At 43.0% G+C, this 21,268-nt stretch overlaps 1 protein-coding gene across 2 annotated transcripts in view; it reads right to left on the bottom strand.

Annotated features, from left to right (window-relative positions):
* GDA (guanine deaminase) overlaps positions 1 to 20,608 on the bottom strand; it is a 61,374-nt gene extending 40,766 nt beyond the window's left edge. Inside the window, exons 1-2 of one of the 2 annotated variants that reach the window (XM_060762201.2) lie at positions 20,129 to 20,608; positions 1,659 to 1,747 (exon numbers count right to left, since the gene is read on the bottom strand). In XM_060762201.2, coding sequence (XP_060618184.2) covers positions 1,659 to 1,747; positions 20,129 to 20,593 — 554 coding nt within the window. In that variant the 5' untranslated portion in view covers positions 20,594 to 20,608. The remainder of the gene's footprint in view (positions 1 to 1,658; positions 1,748 to 20,128) is intronic. The other variant, XM_060762202.2, reaches the window with a different exon arrangement.
* Between the last annotated feature and the right edge of the window lie 660 nt (positions 20,609 to 21,268).

The raw sequence follows: 21,268 nt of genomic DNA, 5'->3' as shown, positions 1-21,268 counted from the left end.
AAACATTATTTCAACAATGTTAATTATTCAATTTTAATTAACTTCATCTGTATTGTGTGTGAATGTGTCACTCACTTGGGTTGAAGCAGTGTGATACACACACCGATATATTTTTCACACAATGAAACCTAGCCTCTTTTCTGTTTTACAAGAAGGTAAAACAAAGAGGCTTCATGCAGCTCAGTCAATTTCCTGCTACACAGGACAACCCATACTTATCTACTCAGCTGGAGTTTGCAGCCAACCTGTTCTGACAAAGCTTTTCAATTGCAGACCAATAAAGCTGAAAAAGAATGATTTTTTGTGTATATTTGTTCTTTGGCCACATAGAAAGAACATTCCGTCCTCAGTACAGAGTGTTAGAGTGCTTGTGCCTCACCAAACTACAACTCCTGTGATTCCATAGCATTAAGCCATGACGAAGTAGTGTCAAGCTTTATTAATTCTACAGTAAAAGCAGTAAAAAAAGTAGGAAATACTGTCTTAAAGACCAAGACTATCCTGAGCCTATTCAATCATGTTTTAATGTTTCTTAAGTAAGGTGTGTGCAACTGGATCCTGACCAGCTTGAGTTAAAATTTCACCTCAAACATGAACTCTCTCTATGCAATCTTATCTAAACCACTCTCTTTCAGTTCTGTCCCTGCCCACTCCCTCCCCTTTGGCATAATACAAGGTTAATATATAATAAGGACATAAAAATACCAATCTACTTTATGGGACTGTTGTAAAGTGACTGAAAAAAAGTGAAGTACAATTGTACTTTCTGGAACATTTTTCTGAATGCTCAAAGTCTTTAATAAGCATGATCATCATCATCATGAGATACTCGCAGGAACACTTCTGCTAGCGAGACTCCAAAAGTGGCAGGCAAAAACTCAGAACCTCAATCAGTGGCTGATACCAGATGAGAGACTCCTTCCTGGGCACACAGAAGATGGGCAACTTGGAAGACACTGAACAGACTGCACTCTGGCACTATGAGATGCAGAGCCAACCTTAAGAAATGGGGCTACAAAGTGGAGTCCACAACATGTGAGTGTGGAGAAGAGCAAACCATAGTCCACCAACTACAATGCAGCCTGAGCCCTGCCACATGCCCAATGAAGGCCCTTCTCACAGTGGCCAGCTACTGGTCAAAGGACATTTAGCATAATGACAAGTTTTTAACTTTGTTTGTGTTTTAAATACATTATAATTGTACCTTCAATTCACTTCTGACGCGATAAATAAATCATCATCATCACTTATATTAATACAATTAACAGCATGATTTTATTTATTTATTTATTTATTTATCGTGTTGTCAGCAACCATACCATTGTATTACATTTCTAACAGAACAAAACAAACAAACAGATTAAAAAAACACAGATTTTGCAAACTTGGTAGTTGATTAAATGTCCTTTGACCAGTATCTGGCCACTTGGAGTGCCTCTGGTGTTGCCGCAAGGAGGTCCTCCATTGTACATGTGACAGGGCTCAGGGTGCATTGCAGCAGGTGGTCTGTGGTTTGCTCTTCTCCGCACTCGCATGCTGTGGATTCCACCCTGTAGCCCCATTTCTTAAGATTGGGTCTGCATCTCGTGGTGCCAGCACAATTAAAATAGCATGATTAAAATAGCTAGCAACAAAAGGAAACTAAAGCAAGTACATACTTATTACTGAGCTCTCTTATGTCAGATGGTTTAAATCCCCACTTCTTTGCCAGTTTCTCTTGTTCATCAGCTGGTTCCAAAAATGCAATCTGAAGAAAGTAAAAAAGATAAGTTATACATATGACTATGTGCAAATATTTCACATTTATGTTAGAGTCATTTTCTGTAAACAAGTTTTATGTAAACTAGATCATTTTGGTGATGCTTGGTATTCTAAAGCTTATAGATAGTAAAATTAGCCACTACTATTACAACACTGGCATCACCACATATTCCATACCTCAAAATACAACAAAATCCACTAAAAAGCACAAAATATACAGTGCAAGCTTTCAAAGCTTTGCCAACTTCTTCATTAGAAAATGATATTGAGCATTCTAGCATATTTGTCTGATGAAAAAGCCAGTGAAGCTTTGACAACTTGCATGATATATTTTGTTTTAATCTTTCTCACTGTTTGTAGATTTTGGATTTAGTTATACCCCTTACTAGTAACAAAGACAAAACTAAATTATAGCTTATGGTGGCCTCAGAAAAGTACAGTCACTACGTAAACAGTGTTAGATCAGTACTGATATTGCAAGAAATCCTCTCCATCATTTAAGCATTCCTATATTGCCTATTTCGGTTATGCACCTATTTTTAATATCCACTACAGTTCAGCACAGGAGTTACATCAGGCACCTGCAAACTTTGGCCTTCCAGGAGTTTGGGACTCCAACTCCCACAATTCCTAACAGTTGGTAAGCTGGGTGGGATTTCTAGGAGTTGAAATCCAAAACACCTGGAGGGCCAAAGTTTGCCCATGCTTGAGTTACATGCTTCTGCATTTTCCTCAGATTAAGAACAACTCCAAGACATAAAGACTTATATGTCATCAACTATCTCTGAATGAAAATAATTTGAAACAGTCTGAAGCAAGGATTTGGAGTGACCTTGGACAGCGTTTTTGTGTCTCACTTTTAAATGAAGGTTTGAACTGTCCCCAGACTGTCTATAAATGGTAGAACATCAGTGAGGGATATAGCTTTGTGACTGGCAATTTTAGCTTCCAATTAAGGAAGAACTTTATCTAGTCTTTACTATCACCATGTGTTAAGAAGGGAGATGGATGGAGCACAGTAGTGTGTATATAAATTAATACGAATTAATTCTTTGCATAAAGTATGCATGCTGTGAGGAGGACCTGGAACATTTTATTTAGTAATTTCCAGAGTTATTAATACATTCCTAGGTTTTTGTGGGACTATATATGTTTTGTGTCTGTAGTCTTTATTGTACATAGTAGGGTAACTGTTCACACAGAGAGTATATAAAGCACTTAATTTATTTCATCTCCATTTATTTTATCTTCATCCATCCCATCAACTTTCAGTTACTTGGCGGGGGTGTTCATCTTTGCCCCCTGTAAATTTTCTTCTTGTTTTACAAAGAGTTCACCAACAAAGTCCATATATATTGCATGTCAGGTTCATGTAAATTACTTCCCAATTTACAAATAAGCATGGTGTCGCCACTCCTTTTAAAAACTTCAAACACTGACAGAATCTAGCTCACTGCAATTGTTTCCACACAGTTTGGAAGGCCAAAAATGAGTCCAGAAGAGAGATGGCATCGTTTCTGGATACATCAGATGCACATATGTAGCCCCTGACATGGGTGCAGGACAGAAAATTGCCCCCACCCTTATCATACATGCCTACCATTGGAATACAGTTACAACTTTCTTATGTCCCACTATTTTTACAATGAAACTTCTCTAAGTCAGGAGTGACTAGAGAAACTGTAAGTCACTTCTAGTGTGAGATAATTGGCTGTCTGCAAGGATGTTGTCCAGAGGTTGCCCAGATGTTATTGATGTTTTACCATCCCTGTGGGAGGCTTCTCTCATGTCCCAGTACAGGGAGCTGGAGCTGACAAAGGGAGCTCATAAGCACTCTCCCCAGATTCGAATCTCTAACCTGTCAGTTTTCAGTCCCGGCATCATAAGGGTTTAACCCACTGTGCCACTGGAGGCTCCATACAATGTACATGTACCCATCATTTCTTTGCTCCAAATCATACCCATGCTAGCAGCTTATTCTTTTGCAGAGTACTCCTTTTTGTTGTTTATTCATTCAGTCACTTCTGACTCATCATGACCTCATGGACCACTTCAGAGCTTCCTGTCAGCCACCCCCAGCTCCTTCAAGGTCAAGCCAGTCACTTCAAGGATAACATTTATTTGTTTATTTATTTAGCCCTGTCATCTTTCTCACTGCCGCTTCATTGCCCTGTCCCGAAAGCTTGGTCCCTCAACCAAGTTTTTACCATCCTTCTAAAGGACAAGAGAGAGGGGGCTGATCTGGTTTCACCAGGAAGGGAGTTCCATAGTCGGGGAACAATCATCGAGAAGGCCCTGTCCCTCCCTCATCCCCACCAATTGTGCCTGTGATAATGGCGAGATGGAAAGCAGGGCCTCCCCAGAGGATCTTAATCTCTGTGATGGTTCATAGGAGGAGATCCGTTCAGACAGGTAATTTGGGCCGGGGCTGTTTAGGACTTTATAGGCCAAAGCCAGCACTTTGAATTGTGCCCAGTAGCAAACTGGCAGCCATTAGAGCTGGTGTAACATGGGAGTTGTATGCTCCCTGTATGCCGCCCCAGTTATTAATCTGACTGCCTCTCGTTGGACTATTTGAAGCTTCCGAGCAGTCTTCAAAGGCAACTCCATGTAGAGTGCGTTGCAGTAGTCTATCCTAGATGTAACAAGAGCGTGGACCACCCATCTTGCCCTTGATTGGCCCCTCTTCCCTTTTCCTTCCATTTTCCCCAGCATCATTATTTTCTCCAAGCTTTCCTGTCTTCTCATTATGTGGCCAAAGTACACTTATGCACACACATTTGGAATCCTGTTGGAAAAAACTCTTAATTCTACAATGTAAATGAATCCAACATCTGGATACTATTTGTTAAACTAAAAGAGACCTCATCTTTAGAAGAGGCTGAGTCTCTGCCTTATGTTCACATGCAAAAAGCTGACTTTAAATATCATTTCATAATATGCAGATATATTTACATATAAGTAGATTCCAGATTTCATAGTCCTTATTTGGTTAACCAACTCTGATGTTTTCTCAAGATAATGAGTTTCCACTATGCTTCCCTTTGTAATCTTTGACTCACTAAAATTGCAAAAACATCCATACATCCATTATACACAAGGGCTCAAGTTTCACTGAACACAGAGAAGCTTACTAATGAATAGATGGAAATTGCAAGGAGCTGATAAAACTTATTCCCAGGTACAGGACTGTAGCCTAAATCTTGATTCCATGTAATTAAATGTTTCCTGGTGTCTTGTGTAGCATTAAAATGTAAATATGTGTTCCTGATCAGAATAAACAGAAATGATGGACTTGCCTGTTAACATTTCAGATTAAGTACAAATTCAGTTTGATTTATTATTATGATTACTGTTATTATTGCTATATTTTGAGTATGTATCGGAACACTATCCAATTCCTTAACAGAGGCATATGCTTGATAACCCAGATTTTCCAATGAGGAAAAGAAATGCCAATGAGAAACCAAAGTCAAACTGTAAAGAGAATGACTAAGACTGCTTAGGAAATACAAACTAGCTCACTAGAATTAAGTGAAAAGAAGACAAACATGTCACACAACACCAGATGGTTAGTGTTGAAAGCAAACTTGTTGTCATGGAAGATGAGATGCCTATATAATATTCATAGCTAGGCCTTTTGAAATAACTCTGTTCTCAAGTACAAAATGCAACAGCATATCCTTCATAGAAACGTCATTTTAGGATAAAAAGGCAATGTTTAGCAGCAAAAGGAGTAACTAAAAATAATCTGTAAAAGGCTTGGCTGCAATCAATTTGAGATTCCATCATTCTTTTGAACACCATTCCTTCTTAATTAATATTCTACCAAATAGAAAGATGAAGAAGGGGTCAGTCTGTAGTGTATGGCCAGCACCCCTTGATTTCTGGATCATCTGGTACCTCATAACTGCAAGGCTGACCTGACTCCATAAAAAAATTGTGTAATGTCTGAACCATCTGCGATGCTTGTGGGTTTGAACTAACCCAAAGATTGCCAAACTTCAGGTCATCAGCCAGATCATCTGGCATGCTTTTCCAAGAACAGAAATCAATGATGAACTATTTGGCATACTTACATCTTATGGGCACAAACAGAAACTTGCCTCAAATTGAGGAAACAGAGATGGGGCTGGGAAAACATGGGCCTTAAGGTATGCACCTTGCAGAGCTGCAAGTTAAATAAGCAGCTGATTGGGGGGGGGGGAGGTGTGTGAAAAAGTCCAGCCTTTAAAAGAGCCATGAAGAAAAAATGTTGGAGTCAGATAATAATAATAATAATAATAATAATAATAATAATAATAATAATAATAATAATAGCACCTGGTGGTGAAGCGGGTTAAACCGCTGAGCTGCTGAATTTGCTAATCAAAAGGTCGAATTTGGGGAGTAGGGTGAGCTCCCACTGTTAGCCCCAGCTTCTGCCAAACCTAGCAGTTTGAAAACATGCAAATGTGAATAGAACAATAGGTATCGCTCTGGCAGTAAGGTAATGGTGCCACATGCAGTCATGCCGGCCACATGATCTTGGTGGTGTCTATGGACAACGCCAGCTCTTCGGCTTAGAAATGGAGATGAGCACCAACCCCCAGGGTCAGACATGACTAGACTAGAATGTCAAGGGGAATCCTTTACCTTTTACTTAATAATAATAATAATAATAATAATAATAATAATAACTTTATTTCTATTTTGCCCTATCTTCCCAAAGGGACTCAGGGCAGATTTCAAAATACAGCAGCATACATTCAATGCCTTCATTAAACAGACAGACAACAACATAAAATCCCAGATAGACCCCACATATGAAAGTAGCATTAAAAACCTAACATCAAATTAAACCTAGTATCAGTGAGTTAAACATAATATAAGATGGAAACATAACATGAGATGGAAAATATAGGTATGTTCTTTTTATTTACTTATTTAATTTTTTGAGCAGTTGTTATAATTTGTTGTAGATGTTTTATTCATGTTTTATTCATTGGGCTATTTGTTCATTTTATATTGTTTTATGGCATTGAATGTTTGTTATCCTTTGTTGAAAACCACTCTGAATCCCCTCAGGGAGATAGGGCAGGTTGTAAATGAAGTTATTATTAAAGTTATTATTATTAAGCGACCCCCAACGGTCATCTAGTCTAACCTTCTACTCATGGAGGAAGGCACAACCCAAGCCCTCCTGACAAATCAAGCACTTTAAAGAACTCCATAAAAGGAGAATCCATCACTTTCTTGGTCACTATTTCTTTAACAGAAAAATGTATTTCAGAGACAGGAATAACATGGAAAAAATAGGTTTCCTGCTACACACAAAAATGAGCAGTTCAACATGTTTTAGAAAAAGAAAGAACTAAACAATATACACATGTGATATGAAACCACCAGATCAGGTAAGTCTTGTATGAATAAACACATTTTGAACTTCATAGAGACTATCTGAAAGTTTCTTCCAAAATGTCTCCAGTGTTGATTTTTTCCCTCTCCACCCTCTACTTTTCTTATGGTTTCCATTTTGGTGCTCAAACTTATAGATCTATGCTTTTTATTTGTTTGTCTGTCACATTGGAGCTAGCTGGTGAGGCAGGTTCGTCTGTTCTTCCCTCTTCTCCCTGTTCTGCTGCTTGTGAATATTCAGTAAGAGATTTTGTAGACAGCTGCTACTTAGCTTGCCTGTTGTAGGGAGGCATACATGGCTACAGTAGGGTTTGCTATACTAGGATTTTGTTTTTTCCAGCTCAAGCTCTACTTCATTTTGTATTCTAGACATACAGCTGCATTCCAGTACTGTGAGTCTGCATTTCTCTAGCCCTCTTTCATCATTCTTCCAATGCCAACGCTATTTCAAAAAAAACAAGCTTCTAGCAAGACAGAGGATGAGGAATAAAAGAGACTGGACAGGTGTAAAAAGACTTCATAAAAAGTCTTTGCCAGAGGTTTTGTTAACTGAAGTAAGTCTGTACTGGTAGAAAGGACAGAGAAGCCTGTGATTTTCATTCACACATAAATATTGTTGAGCATCCAATATTTGAACAATCTTATGAGGAACCATAAGAACAGCAATAAATGAAGTTTAGTCATAGTCGATATTTATGAGCAAATGTGAAATTACTGTAATACATTCCATTCTACTAGCTGTGGAAACTGGTGGCTTCAAATATCAATGAGATAGCAAACATGCTCCGAATTTTGATTTAAACTTTTAATGACCTATTCGTTGCACTCACCCCAAAACTCAACCCAAAACTCAACCCCTTGCACATTCATTCACACATACTCTTGACTTTTCCACATTTTGTTGACAATCTGGAACTGAAATTGATTTAATTGAGACTGTTATCACTATGCATACAAGATACTCCATTCTGCAAAGGAGCCAAGTGTTTTATTGTGACTCAAAAGGTGTAAAGTCAGCATCAAGGATAGGTTCTTCAAAACACAGAGTGCATTCAAACTAATACATGGAGTGGACCCTTTATCCCACTCACATGGAAACCACCAGTGGCTACAGCCTACATGTTCCCTACTCTGCATAACAGTAATCCATATCACTGGATATCTTTAAATACAAAAGGATAGCACCAGCTCAGTTCCAGACATCCCAAATGAAAAGAGCTTCCCACACTTTTCAAAGATCTGCCAAATCATCATGGGTGTTCACTACTTAATAGCAATGTAGGCAAGCCTACATTAAGGGGAAAATGCCAACTTTTACTGTTAATTGGTTCAAATATTTGGTTGGGAGAAATTAAAAGGCAGACGTGTGATCAGTTGATTTACTGACGAAGGTACAAGCTGTTCTTGAATTGTGCAAAGCAAAGTACAAGGGCTGTCAAGAAGCAAAACAACACAACACAATACCTAATTACAAGTGGATTCTTTATTCTTTAACACGCACCTCTCAATCCCACCACATTTACTTGGAAGGGCAGCCTATGGATTTTAATAGCCCTCCCAAGTGAGTGTGCTTTGGATTTCTACATTTTAAAACCACTTTTTCTCATTGTGCCCAGACCCAGGAATTATGAGGCAACTACCTTGAAGTTTCATAAGGGCACAATTTCATTTAACCAAATTAAATCAATTGCTGCAGAGTAGTTGTTAACTTTACTATTCCTCCCACACTGTTGGTAAATTCTCTGGACTGAGATGCCAATTCTTCTGTAAATGCCAGTTCTTCAGTCACCTCCCATCCCCTTTCTGGGTGAACTCCACCCTGGCTCCAAGCCCAGGCATGGTTGCAATGCCTGTTCTCCACTCACGTTGCCACATTTTGCATGAAGTGATGAGGGAAGGTGTTGCTACCACCATAGCAATTACTAGCTTTGGCTGAGTGAGTCAGGCATGCTCAAGGGGAATTCCTTTCTTTGGTCTCTCAAACAAACTGGCCTAAGAGGCTGTCGAGATGGTTTGGAGAAGCCCCATTTGCTTTATATTTTGGACTACTTACTAGCAGTCCGACTATCCATGTTTTGTTTCTGCCAGCTGTCACTTATTTCATTGCAAATTATTTACCACTGCAATATATGACAAATTTGAAATGGCTAAATAATTCTCCAATGGGAAAAAAAGAAAAGTGAGTAGATATGTGCTGAGTTCGGAAGATGGTGTTTTGGTCCTTTACAGCCAACCAGGGTTTGTCTATTCTGATCAGTTTATCTACACCAGTGGTTCCCAACTTTTTTTTTACGAGGGCCCACTTTGACCAGGGACCACTCTCCAACATTAATACCAAAAGGATTACGAATCAGTTTTTGATCAGCTTTAGATTCAGTTTAGTTATTTGGGGTGCTGATTCAGAAAATTGCATTGGATAGACCACATCTGCTCTAGTTTCTGATACATAATATATGCCATCCAGTAGTTGCCATCTGTTTGCCCACAGAAAACCATATTTAATATGCCTTGGCACTATAAGAGGGTTTCAGGAGACCAGTTACTATCATTGCAACTGCGTAGTAATAGTGAGCCTGAGGGCCATATTTTAGTTCTTGCAGATCACTGGTGGTCCATGGACCACAGTTTCGGAACCACTGATATACATCTCCTCCCTTTGACAAGCAAGAACACTACTGTGGTCACTTATCTATTGCCTAGTGAGTGGATAAAATAAGCATCAATAGATAATAACTGGGAACGTCTGTCATCAAAGAAATTATAGGTGGAAAACTTGACATCATGTCCAGCAGGGACAGAGATGACTGCCTGGTACATCAGCATTGAAGAAGCACCCAGCTACTCTGGAAACAAGACAATGAAGGAAATCAGAATTGCAAGACAATGAACATGTTCTTTCCACCATTATCTTTTTCAGTTACAGTCCCTTCTCCTTTGGTGAGAAAAAGCCATCAATAGGAAAAAATAGTCCCTTAACCCAACACAACAATCAGCATTTAAGACTTCTATAAAGTCTCAGGGCCTTTCCAAACATTTAAAAACCAAGGATGTTCCTGGGCGCCCATCTACACACACCCCAGACAGTACACACTTTCTGGGATGGGTGTCCAGATGTTCTTCCGAGAATACCCAGGAGAACACCAGGACACTGTAAACCCTTCCTCAGAAGCCCCCCCCCCCCCCCCCGCAAAAAAAAAACAGAGTAAAAAACAAAAAAAACAACCCAGCCTCCATGAGATGGCTCCCAGAGTTCTCCTAATGTGTATAAATGATGTGCCAGGAGAAAAGGGGGGGGCAGGAGTGATTCCCCCCTTTCTCCTGGCATGTCATTTGTATGTGCCAGGAGAATTCCGGCAGCAGTCTCATGGAGGCCGGGTGAGTACTTTTGTTTTTTACTTTGTATGGGGGGGGGGGTTATTGAGAGGGGGGTGGTATTCCCATAGTTTTCCAGGCTAATTTACCCCAGAAATCCATGGGAATACTGTCTGAACTGCAGTCCAGACACCGGAAGTAGTGGATTTATCCCGCGCCTTCCAAGAAGGCATGGAATAAACCCACTATCAAATTAATTCACCACAAACCAGGGTTTTCCTGGTTTGTGGCAAAATAATTCAAGTTTGTCCAGGATGTTGTCTGGACAGCCCCCTTTTTATTGTGGAAACTCCCACATTAAATTAAACCCAGAGTTTTCCATCCTAATCAATGTGGTGAAATATACAGACTTTTTGATGTGATGGGTCAAACGGAAGTTCATTTACAAAATTTGTGGGGGCTTTTTCAAAACCAGCTTTCCCTCTATACTTGCAAACACCTAGCCACAGTCCCCTGATCAGCAACTAGATGTGTCAAATTGTGATTTTCAAAAAAAAGTGTGGAGGAGGAACAACCGACGATTAAAATATAACCATCAGTTTGCAAGATCATTGCCAAATGATCACATTCTCATATACCACCCTTAAATTTTGTTTTTCTTGTATTGTCAGGAACCTCCAAAGGCGTTTTCAATCCTAACCCTATGTGTTACTAACCCCTCCTCTGATTAAATACAGAGAAGATATCATCATGTGAAAAAACTCCTTTGCAATTCTATGAAATGTGGCAGAAATAGCATATGCAGGAGTGTGAGAAGAACAGATCTATGCCAAAGGGTCTGTAGAATCAAGAGACATAATGCAGGTGCTGTTGCCATGCCAAACACATTCGTTTATTAGTCACTGCAATCTTGTGGTCTCCACACATATTTCAAAGTGCATGACTATGTACAATAACATTAAGCCTTTAACATTAAGCCTTTAACTCTATAGCTACCAATTGCATATTTTGTTAAATGAGATGCTAATTAGATAAGAAGTTGCTGGCAATATTATTTGATCAGATGAGCAAACATATTGTGAGACAGCCAAAATGGCAAAGACTGGAAGCTTTAAAAATGTTGTGTTTAATGGTTGAGGGAAAAATTATCTTGAAGAGTCGGCTAGTTGGGTATTCAAAAATTTGAATAGTCTTCAGAGATTGTGGAAAAAGGAATTGTGAAACATCTTTCTGCAGCACTTTACATGCATTAAAATAAGACGAAATACAGTGTTAATGTTCTTGCTTAGGATCAGAGTGATGATCCTAAGCAAAAATGAAGGGTGGGAATCCTCTCCCTCTTGATATGTTAAAGACTGTCTTAAATGACATCTTCTGAAAGGTAAATGTACCATTTAAAAAATCAGTTTTGTGCCAATATGTTCTCTATGTTCTTAACAGAAGAGCTGCTTTTGAATTATCTCAATCCATTCTTATCCTTAAAGGAATAGGAAATTAACTCCAGAATGTGATTATCTGGAGCTTCAGATAAAATCAGTTTAGAGTTAGAAATTAATATCACAGCAATCATAATTTTACACTTCCAACTGTCACATTAAAAAAATGTGTCAAGACAATGGCAAGCCACTTCTGTGAGCCAAGTTGATGTTAAATGTGCTAAGTCTACACAAATTTATGTACAAAATCTACACAAATTTATGAAAAACTCCAGTATATGAAACATATGTAGCCATTATATATATAAAATAGCACACAGTCATATATATTGTGGCAGAAAATCTCACAATATCTGCTTTGAACTGGGTTACCTGAATCCACCCTGCCATATATTCCAGTTCAAAGCAGATAATTTGGGAGGGGTCTCATTCAATCAGACATCCTAAACTTCTCTATCCAAAATCTGTCATTTTCACTGCCTTTCTTTCCTGCAGAGGTATTCATAGTAAACCAATTCTAGTTTACGCCTTGCAACTAATAACCACCACTTTTACGTCTTCAGAATCTCTGGGAAATAATAATAATCATCATCATCATCATCAACTCCTAGTATAGATCAGGGGATTCTTTAAGGTATAGTAGTTTAGTCATATTAAGTGCTTAAAAGACGACTGGAATAAGAGTTGTAAAAGCGACAAGTGTGTCATTTTTTTAAGGTAGTTGTGGCTTATGTCAATTATTTATCGAGGAGGTATTACGTTTTCTGTTGCTATGGCACAATTTCTTGTCTATGGCTCCTTCCACACTGCTGAATAAAATCCCACACTATCTTCTTTGAACTGGGATATATGGCAGTGTGGACTCAGATAACCCACTTCAAAGCAGATACTGTGGGTTATTCTGCCTTGATATTCTCTGTGGGCATTCTCTGTGGCTGCCCCAAACCTGTGGAACACCCTCCCTAAATAAATTAAAACAGCCCCCTCCCTTGCTTCTTTCAAGAACCAATTAATAACTTTCCTGTTTAGGCAGGCTTTCAATGAGGGAAATTAACCCTGACTGATAAAACTTCATAACATGAAGCACCTAGAATCATAGAATCAAAGAGTTGGAAGAGACCTCATGGGCCATCCAGTCCAACCCCCTGCCAAGAAGCAGGAATATTGCATTCAAATCACCCCTGACAGATGGCCATCCAGCCTCTGTTTAAAAGCTTCCAAAGAAGGAGCCCCCACCACATTCCGGGGCAGAGAGTTCCACTGCTGAACAGCTCTCACAGTCAGGAAGTTCTTCCTTGTGTTCAGATGGGAATCTCTTCTCTTGTAGTTTGAAGCCATTGTTCTGCGTCCTAGTCTCCAAGGAAGCAGAAAACAAGCTTGCTTCCTCCTCCCTGTGGCTTCCTCTCACATATTTATACATGGCTATCATATCTCCTCTCAGTGTTCTCTTCTTCAGGCTAAACATGCCCAGCTCCTTAAGGCGCTCCTCATAGGGCTTGTTCTCCAGACCCTTGATCATTTTAGTCACCCTCCTCTGGACACATTCCAGCTTGTCAATATCTCTCTTGAATTGTGGTGCCCAGAATTGGACACAACATTCCAGGTGTGGTCTAACAAAGCAAAATAGAGGGGTAGCATTACTTCCCTAGATCTAGACACTATGCTCCTATTGATGCAGGCCAAAATCCAATTGGCTTTTTTCTTTCTTTCTTTTTTTTTTTTTGCTGCCACATCACATTGTTGGCTCATGTTTAACTTGTTGTCCATGAGGATTCAAAAATCTTTTTCACACGTACTGCTCTCGAGCCAGGCGTTCCCCATTTTGTATCTTTGCATTTCGTTTTTCCTGCCAAAGTGGAGTATCTTGCACCTGACATGATGTGATACACAAATGTGTGTATATAGTGGTTTGGTTTTTAAATTGCTTATTTTATGATATTCATATTTATTATTGATGTATTCGGTCTGATGTTTGTGTGATCTTAAGATGTTGTAAGCTGCTTTGGGTCCCATGAGGCATTCGGAACCCCGGAATAGATAGTCAAGCTTGAGATGGAGAATGACCCAGGAATGGCCAAGACGATGAAATGGACGAGGATTGGAATGAGAGGATATAGCTCTTTTTAAATTGTCATTGCACTGTCTTTTTTGTCTAATTGCACTTAACTGTTTTTGCTTTTGTATTGTATTGATGGCATCGAATTGTGCCGATATGTAGACCGCCCTGAGTCGCCTGCGGGCTGATATGGGCGGGATATAAGTGATGTAAATAAATAAATAAATAAATAAAAGTGGTTATAAATATTTATTATTATTCTATTATTATTATTATTATTATTATTATTATTATTATTATTATGGCTAAGTGGAAGTGCCCTATGTTAGCAGTGAATGATACAGGATTGTGAAACACCCCAGCAACATTTTTCACTTCCTACAACCCATTCTCATGAGTTTAAGTCAGGCCTGGGCAAACATCAGCCTCCAGATGTTTTGAACTTCAACTCCCAGAACTCCTAACAGCCTCTAGCCCAGTGGTTCTCAACCTGTGGGTCCCCAGGTGTTTTGGCCTACAACTCCCAGAAATCCCAGCCAGTTTACCAGCTGTTAAGATTTCTGGGAGTTGAAGGCCAAAACATCTGGGGACCCACAGGTTGAGAACCACTGCTAGCCCTTTCTTTTCTTGGCTTAAGCAGCTGAGGGGGGAAAGGAAAGGACCTGAGGCTGTTAGGAATTCTGGGAGTTGAAGTCCAAAACATCTGAAGGCCTGGAGTTTGCCCAGGCCTGGCTTAAACCTGGTTGTCGATTGTAATTATAACTTATCCCTTGAATGAATGGGAACTTGATAAATCAGCAGACATATGAAGTCCATTGGTTTCACAACTCCACTCTAGGAGCCCTTCCGCAGAGCCCGATATCCCAGAATATCAAGGCAGAAAATCCCAGGTTACCTGAGTGTGGACTCAGATAACCCAGTTCAAAGTAGATATTGTGGGATTTTCTGCCTTGATATTCTGGGATATAGGGCTGCGTGGAAGGGCCCCAGTTCAAACCAAATATTGTGGGAATTTCTGCCTTGATATGCTGGGATATAGGGCTATGTGGAAGAGCTCTAGGTGGGACTGCCACTGCATTTTGATCAAAGTGTTTCCCTGCACAGAAAACAATGCCGGTAGTTTATAATGAAAGTTCATCCTGACCTGTTGTAATCAATGCATTTTAATGTACAGTACATCCAAGCACTCTTCTGCAAAATCTACATTTTTTTTCTTCCTTTTGGCACAGTATTTAGCATGTGAAGACTCTGGGCCCCTCCACACAGCTCTATATCCCAGAATATCAAGGCAGAAAATCCCACAATATCTGCTTTGAACTGGGTTATCTGAGTCCACACTGCCATATATCCCAGTCCAAAGCAGAAAACGTGGGATTGTATTCAGATGGGTGGAAGGGGCCTGGGTTTCCACCATTCTCTCCATCCATACCGCCCTTTTCTACTCTTTCCTTTCCTTGGGCCCTTCCACACAGCCCTATATCTCAGAATATCAAGGCAGGAACCCTACAATATCTGCTTTGAACTGGATTATCTAAGTCCACGCTGCCATATATCCCAATTCAAAGCAGCTAATGTGGGATTTCTGTCTTGATATTCTGAGATCTAGGGCTCTGTGGCCTTGTTTAACCCAGACCGCGAAAAGCAGTTTGGTGAAACCCGGAAACGAAGCCACTGCTTATGACTTAATGAATGTGAGAGTCGTCTCTCTTGATTCCCGGTCCCCGTTTGGAACAGGTCGCGGCCCTGCTGCCTTATCCAAGCGCCCACACCAATGTGACGCTCTCCTTTGGGCTTTGGTCCCCTTGGGCTATAAGCGCCGATGGTGCCTTCTCTGCACCCCAAGAAGCCCAGTTCCATCATTCATATCTACGACTCAGCCTCGTTTTCTTTTCCCTCCTCAGCAGGGAGTTATATAACCTTCTGGGGCGTGTTGAGACCCAGCTCCCATTTCCTCTTTCCCCGTTTGCTTTTCTGGGTGTGTTTCCAAAGCGGTTCTGCTTTTCGCCTCGTCAGGGGCAGTTGAACATCTGTGGGCACTCCCACACAGCCATGGAACCCACAATATCTCTTTGAACTGGGTTGTCTGACTCCACGCTGCCAGATATCCCAGTTCAAAGCAGATCATGTGGGATTTCATTCAGCTGGGTGGAAGGGACCTCGATTTTTACAATTTTCTTCATCCATACCGCCTTTTTCTACTCTTTCCTTTCCTTGGGCCCTTCCACACAGCCCTATATCCCAAATAGCAAGGCAGAAATCCCCAATATCTGCTTTGAACTGGATTATCTGAGTCCACACTGCCATATATCCCGCTTCAAAGCAGATCATGTGGGATTTTATTCAGCTGTGTGGAAGGGGCCTCTCTCCACTCTCAAGGGAGACATAACCCCACTTCTCCTCACCCTTCTCCCCTCAGGGATCCATGGCCTCTCCGCCCCTCTCCAACCCCAAACCGGCCTGCTCGTTGCATTTCTTTCTTCTCATCTCCAAGAAGGGAAGGAGAAGAAGACACCCTTTGCCCACTCTACTCTCAGTGTCCTTCCACACAGCCATATAACCCAGAATATCAAGGCAAAAAAATCACAGTATCGGCTTTGAAGTGAGTTATCGGAGTCCACACGGCCATATATTCCAGTTCAAAGCAGATAATGTGGAATTTTATTCAGCTGTGTGGAAGGGGCCGCAGAGATAGAACCCCTCAGGAATCTCATGGCTTCATAATAGCTCCCCATGCGCACACTAGTGGGGCTGCTCAAAGAGGGGAAAAACAATGCAAATAAAGTGTTGTTATTATTATTATTATTATTATTATTATTATTAATGCCATTTGCCTCCTCGACACTATGGAGGTAGTGGGTTGTTGTAGGTTTTTCGGACTGTATGGCCATGTTCTAGAAGCATTCTCTCCTGACGTTTTGCCTGCATCTATGGCAGGCATTCTAAACCTCACAACCTTTGAGGATGCCTGCCATAGATGCAGGCGAAACGTCAGGAGAGAATGCTACTAGAAAAATCGCCATACAGCAAAAAAAAAACAAAAAAAAAACTACAACAGCACGGCCATGAAAGCCTTCGACAATATTATGGAGGTACTTTGTCATCTTCACTCTCAAGAGAGATATAACCCCAGAACATACCGCCCTTTGCCTACTCTACTCCCAGGAGATAATGTAACCCATTGGGGATCTCATGACTTCTCCACAGCTTCCCAACAGACACCCCAGTCGAGCTGCTCTTGGCTCACACAAACACACACACACAGAGAGAGAGAAGAAAATAGATTGTTTGTCCTCTCTTCTCTTCTTCTCTGAGTCCACACTCATACAATATAGGATTTTCTGCCTTGATATTCTGGGATATAGGGCTGTGTGGAAGGGACCCTAGTTTCCCCTTGCAGTTCTCCTCAGGGATCCCATTCTCCCCTTGATCCTTGTAGTCGCCCTCCTCTGGACACATTCCAGCTTGTCAATATCTCTCTCAATTGTGGTGCCCAGAATTGGACACAGTGTGATTCCAGGTGTGGTCTGACCAAGGCAGAAGAGAAGGGTAGCATGACTTCCCTGGATCTAGACACTAGACTCCTATCGATGCAGGACAAAATCCCATTGGCTTTTTTGCCCCCGCATCACATTGTTGGCTCATATTTAATTTGTTGTCCACGAGGACTCCCAAGATCTTTTTCAAAAGGGGGGAAAACACCATTTGTCTTCTCTTCTCTGGGGAAAGACTGAGCCTGATCTCCCTCCACACTTCTCCAGGTATTCCACTTCCAAGAGAAATATGATCCATTCTCCCCAAACCCTTCTCCCTCGGGGATCCCATGGCTTCTCCGCAACTCTCCAAAGCCACAGCGTGGGTCCTGGTGGCATTGTCTTCCCCACTCAAAAGGGGAAGAAGAAGACACCCCTTTCCCTATTCTACTCTCAGGGAGAGAGCTGGGCATGTTTAGCCTGCAGAAGAGAAGGCAGGGAGGAGACATGATGGCCATATACTGTATAAATATGTGAGGGGAAGTCATAGGGAGGAGGGAACAAGCTTGTTTTCTGCTGCCCTGGAGACTGGGGGGACCTTCCACACAGCCATATAACCCAGAATATCAAGGCAGAAAACCCCACAATATTTGCTCTGAACTCGGTTATCTGAGTCCACACTGCCATATATCCCAGTTCAAAGAAGAAAATGTGGGATTTTATTCAGCGGTGTGATAGGGGTTTAGGATGTGGAACAATGGCTTCAAACTACAAGAAAGGAGATTCCACCTGAACATGAGGAAGAACTCCCTAACTGTGAGAGCTGTTCAGCGGTGAAACTCTCTGCCCTGGAGTGTGGTGGAGGCTCCTTCTTTGGAGGCTTTGAAGTAGAGGCTGGGTGGCCATCTGCCGGGGGTGCTTTGAAGGCATTTTTCCTGCTTCTTGGCCGTGGGTTGGACTGGATGGTCCACAAGATCTCTTCCAACTCATTGATTCTTACCCATCTTAACTCTCCAAAGCGGGGCTGCTGGTGGCATGTCTTCCCCGCTCAAAGGATTGCTGTGAGTTTTCCAGGCTGTATGGCCATGTTCCAGAAGCATTCTCTCCTGACGTTTCTCCCACATGTACGGCAGGCATCCTCAGAGGTTGCGATAACCTCTCGACCTCTAAGGATGCCTGTCATAGATGTGGGCGGAACGTCCGGAGAGAATGCTTCTGGAATATAGCCATAAAGCTGGGAAAACTCACAGCAGCCCGGTGATTCCGGCCATGACTTTTTTTCCCCGTGTCAGGAGCGACTTGAGAAACTGGTGTGAGAGAATTGGCCGCCTGCAAGGACGTTACCCAGGGAACGCCCGGATGTTATTGACGTTTTATCATCCTTGTGGGAGGCTTCTCTCCTGTCCCCGCATGGGGAGCTGGAGCTGACAGAGGGAGCTCACCCGCGCTCTCCCCAGATTCGACAAGACACCATTTTGCTTACTCTGCTCTCAGAGGAAGAGAGGGAAAAATCCCATCCGCAACTCTCCAAAGCGGGGCTGCTGGTGGCATGTCTTCTCCGTTCAAAGGGGGAAGGAAGAAGGCACCTTTTGGGTTGCTGTGAGTTTTCCAGGCTGTGTGGCTATGTTCCAGAAGCATTCTCTCCTGACGTTTCGCCCACATGGATGGCAGGCATCCTCAGAGGTTGGGACAACCTCTCAACCTCTGAGGATGCCTGCTATAGATGGGGGCGAAACGCCAGGAGAGAATGCTTCTGGAATATAGCCATAAAGCTGGGGAAATTCACAGCAATCCGGTGACTCCGGCCATGAAAACCTTCGACAAGACACCCTTTGCCTATTCTACTATGAGAGAGAGAGAGAGAGAGAGAGAACCCATCCGCAACTCTCCAAAGCCAAAGCGAGCTCCTGGTGACATGTCTTCCCCGCTCAAAGAAGGAAGGAAAAAGACACCCTTTGGGTTGCTGTGAGTTTTCCGCGTTCTGTGGTTATGTTCCAGAAGCATTCTCTCCTGACGTTTCTCTCACATGGATGGCAGGCATCCGCAGAGGTTGTGATACGCTCTCGACCTCTGAGGATGCCTGTCATAGATGGGGGCAAAACGTCAGGAGAGAATGCTTCTGGAATAAAGCCATAAAGCTGGGGAAACTCACAGCAACCCGGTGACTCCAGCCATGAAAACCTTCGACAAGTCACAATTTGCCTACTCTACTATCAGAGAGAGAAAGAGACTCCATCCTCAACTCTCCAAAGCCATTGCTGGTGGCATGTCTTCCCCGCTCAAAGGGGGAAGGAAGAAGGCATCCTCGGAGGTTGTGATAACCTCTCAACACCTGAGGATGCCTGCCATAGATGTGGGCGAAACGTCAGGAGAGAATGCTTCTGGGATATAGCCATAAAGCTGGGGAAACTCACAGCAACTCGGTGGCTCCGGCCATGAAAGCCTTCGACAAGACACCCTTTGCCTACTCTACGACTCAGATTGAGAAGGGGGGGGGACCCATCCACAACTCTCCAAAGCCCAAGCGGGGCAGCTGGTGGCATGCCTCTGATGCCTGTCCTTCTCTAAGAGGGGGACAGAAGCCCTTCTCCGCTCCCAGGAGGTCCTTCCCCTCTCCCCAAAGGGCTGGGGCGCCCCGCGGCGATCTGGTGGCCCGCCCCCCTTCCCGGTGTGGTCTCCCTCTGGGGGCGGCTGACCTTCCCGCTCTCCTCGACGCCCAGGAGGTGTCCCGGCAGGAGGTCCATGGGCGAGGCGTGGGTGGCGTGGACGAAGGTGCCCTTGAAGAGGAGGGCCAGCGGGGGTCCCGGGGGAGAGGCCATGGCGCGCCCCTGGCCCTTCGGGGCTCCCCCAGGAGCGGGCGGGAGGCGGCGGCGGGGGCTGCCCCGAAGAGTACGAAGCGGAGAAGCGGGCGGCGGGTCCCAGGAGCCGTCCCTCTTCCTCCGCGCCCGCGCCCTCGCCCGCCGGTGCCAGGAGCAGCAGCCGCACCACCTGCCACCCTCTCTCCTCCTCCGGCACCCGAAGACTTTCCCCCTTTGGGGTGTGGTTACCACCCGGGATGCCGCCCTCCCCGCCCGGCTCCCTTCCTCCTCCTCCTCCTCCTCCTCTTCCCCGTCCGGTGGCGCCAAGGGAGGCTCTTCCCCCCTCTTTCTGAGACCTAACATCGGAGAAGTTTGGGGGCGGCGCGCCAATCGTTCCCACTTCCCCGTCGCAAATAAATAAATCACGCAGAATTGCAGGGAAGGGGGACACGCGTGCGCCTTCACCTCTGCGGGTCCCCCAGGCATTGGTGCTGCCACGTGTGGCTCCGGCTCACCCCTCCCTTTCTGCGGTCTAAAAATAACACAATAATAGTCACCCCAAAAGACTGCCACGTTTTGTACCACCTGGAAAAGAAGGAAACGCTGCCGCAAAAGTAATGCCGCGCTGCTTCCTTAGAGGGGGAAAACATCCTTCAGAAGCAGTTCTCTGAAGGGTGAATTGGTGGCCACCCGCTTGATCCTGAATCAGAATGAATGCCCCTTATGTGTTAGCGCGCCTTAGAGTCCCTTGCCTCCAAAGCATCTTCCTAATACTGCCACCCCTTAAAATACCATAAAAGTATTTTCGTTGCCACTTCATAACTGTAATGTTGCTACTGTTATGACTTGTAATGTAAATACCTGATATGCAGGAACAAGCATGTAGGGGGAGGAGGGAGGGCTTGAGGGGCTTCAGCCCCCCCCCCCCCCCAATTCTCAGGATGGTCTGCAAGAAGGCCTTACTGGTACAGTATTTAAACTATTATGTTTATTTATATCATGATCTGATCACCATGCTCAATATATCCCATTTCCATG

The sequence above is a fragment of the Anolis sagrei genome, chromosome 2 (assembly GCF_037176765.1).
Source record: "Anolis sagrei isolate rAnoSag1 chromosome 2, rAnoSag1.mat, whole genome shotgun sequence".
NCBI classification, from domain to species: Eukaryota; Metazoa; Chordata; class Lepidosauria; order Squamata; family Dactyloidae; genus Anolis; species Anolis sagrei.
The sequence above is the reverse complement of the archived record's forward strand: the minus strand, read 5'-3'. Positions and strand labels throughout refer to the sequence as shown.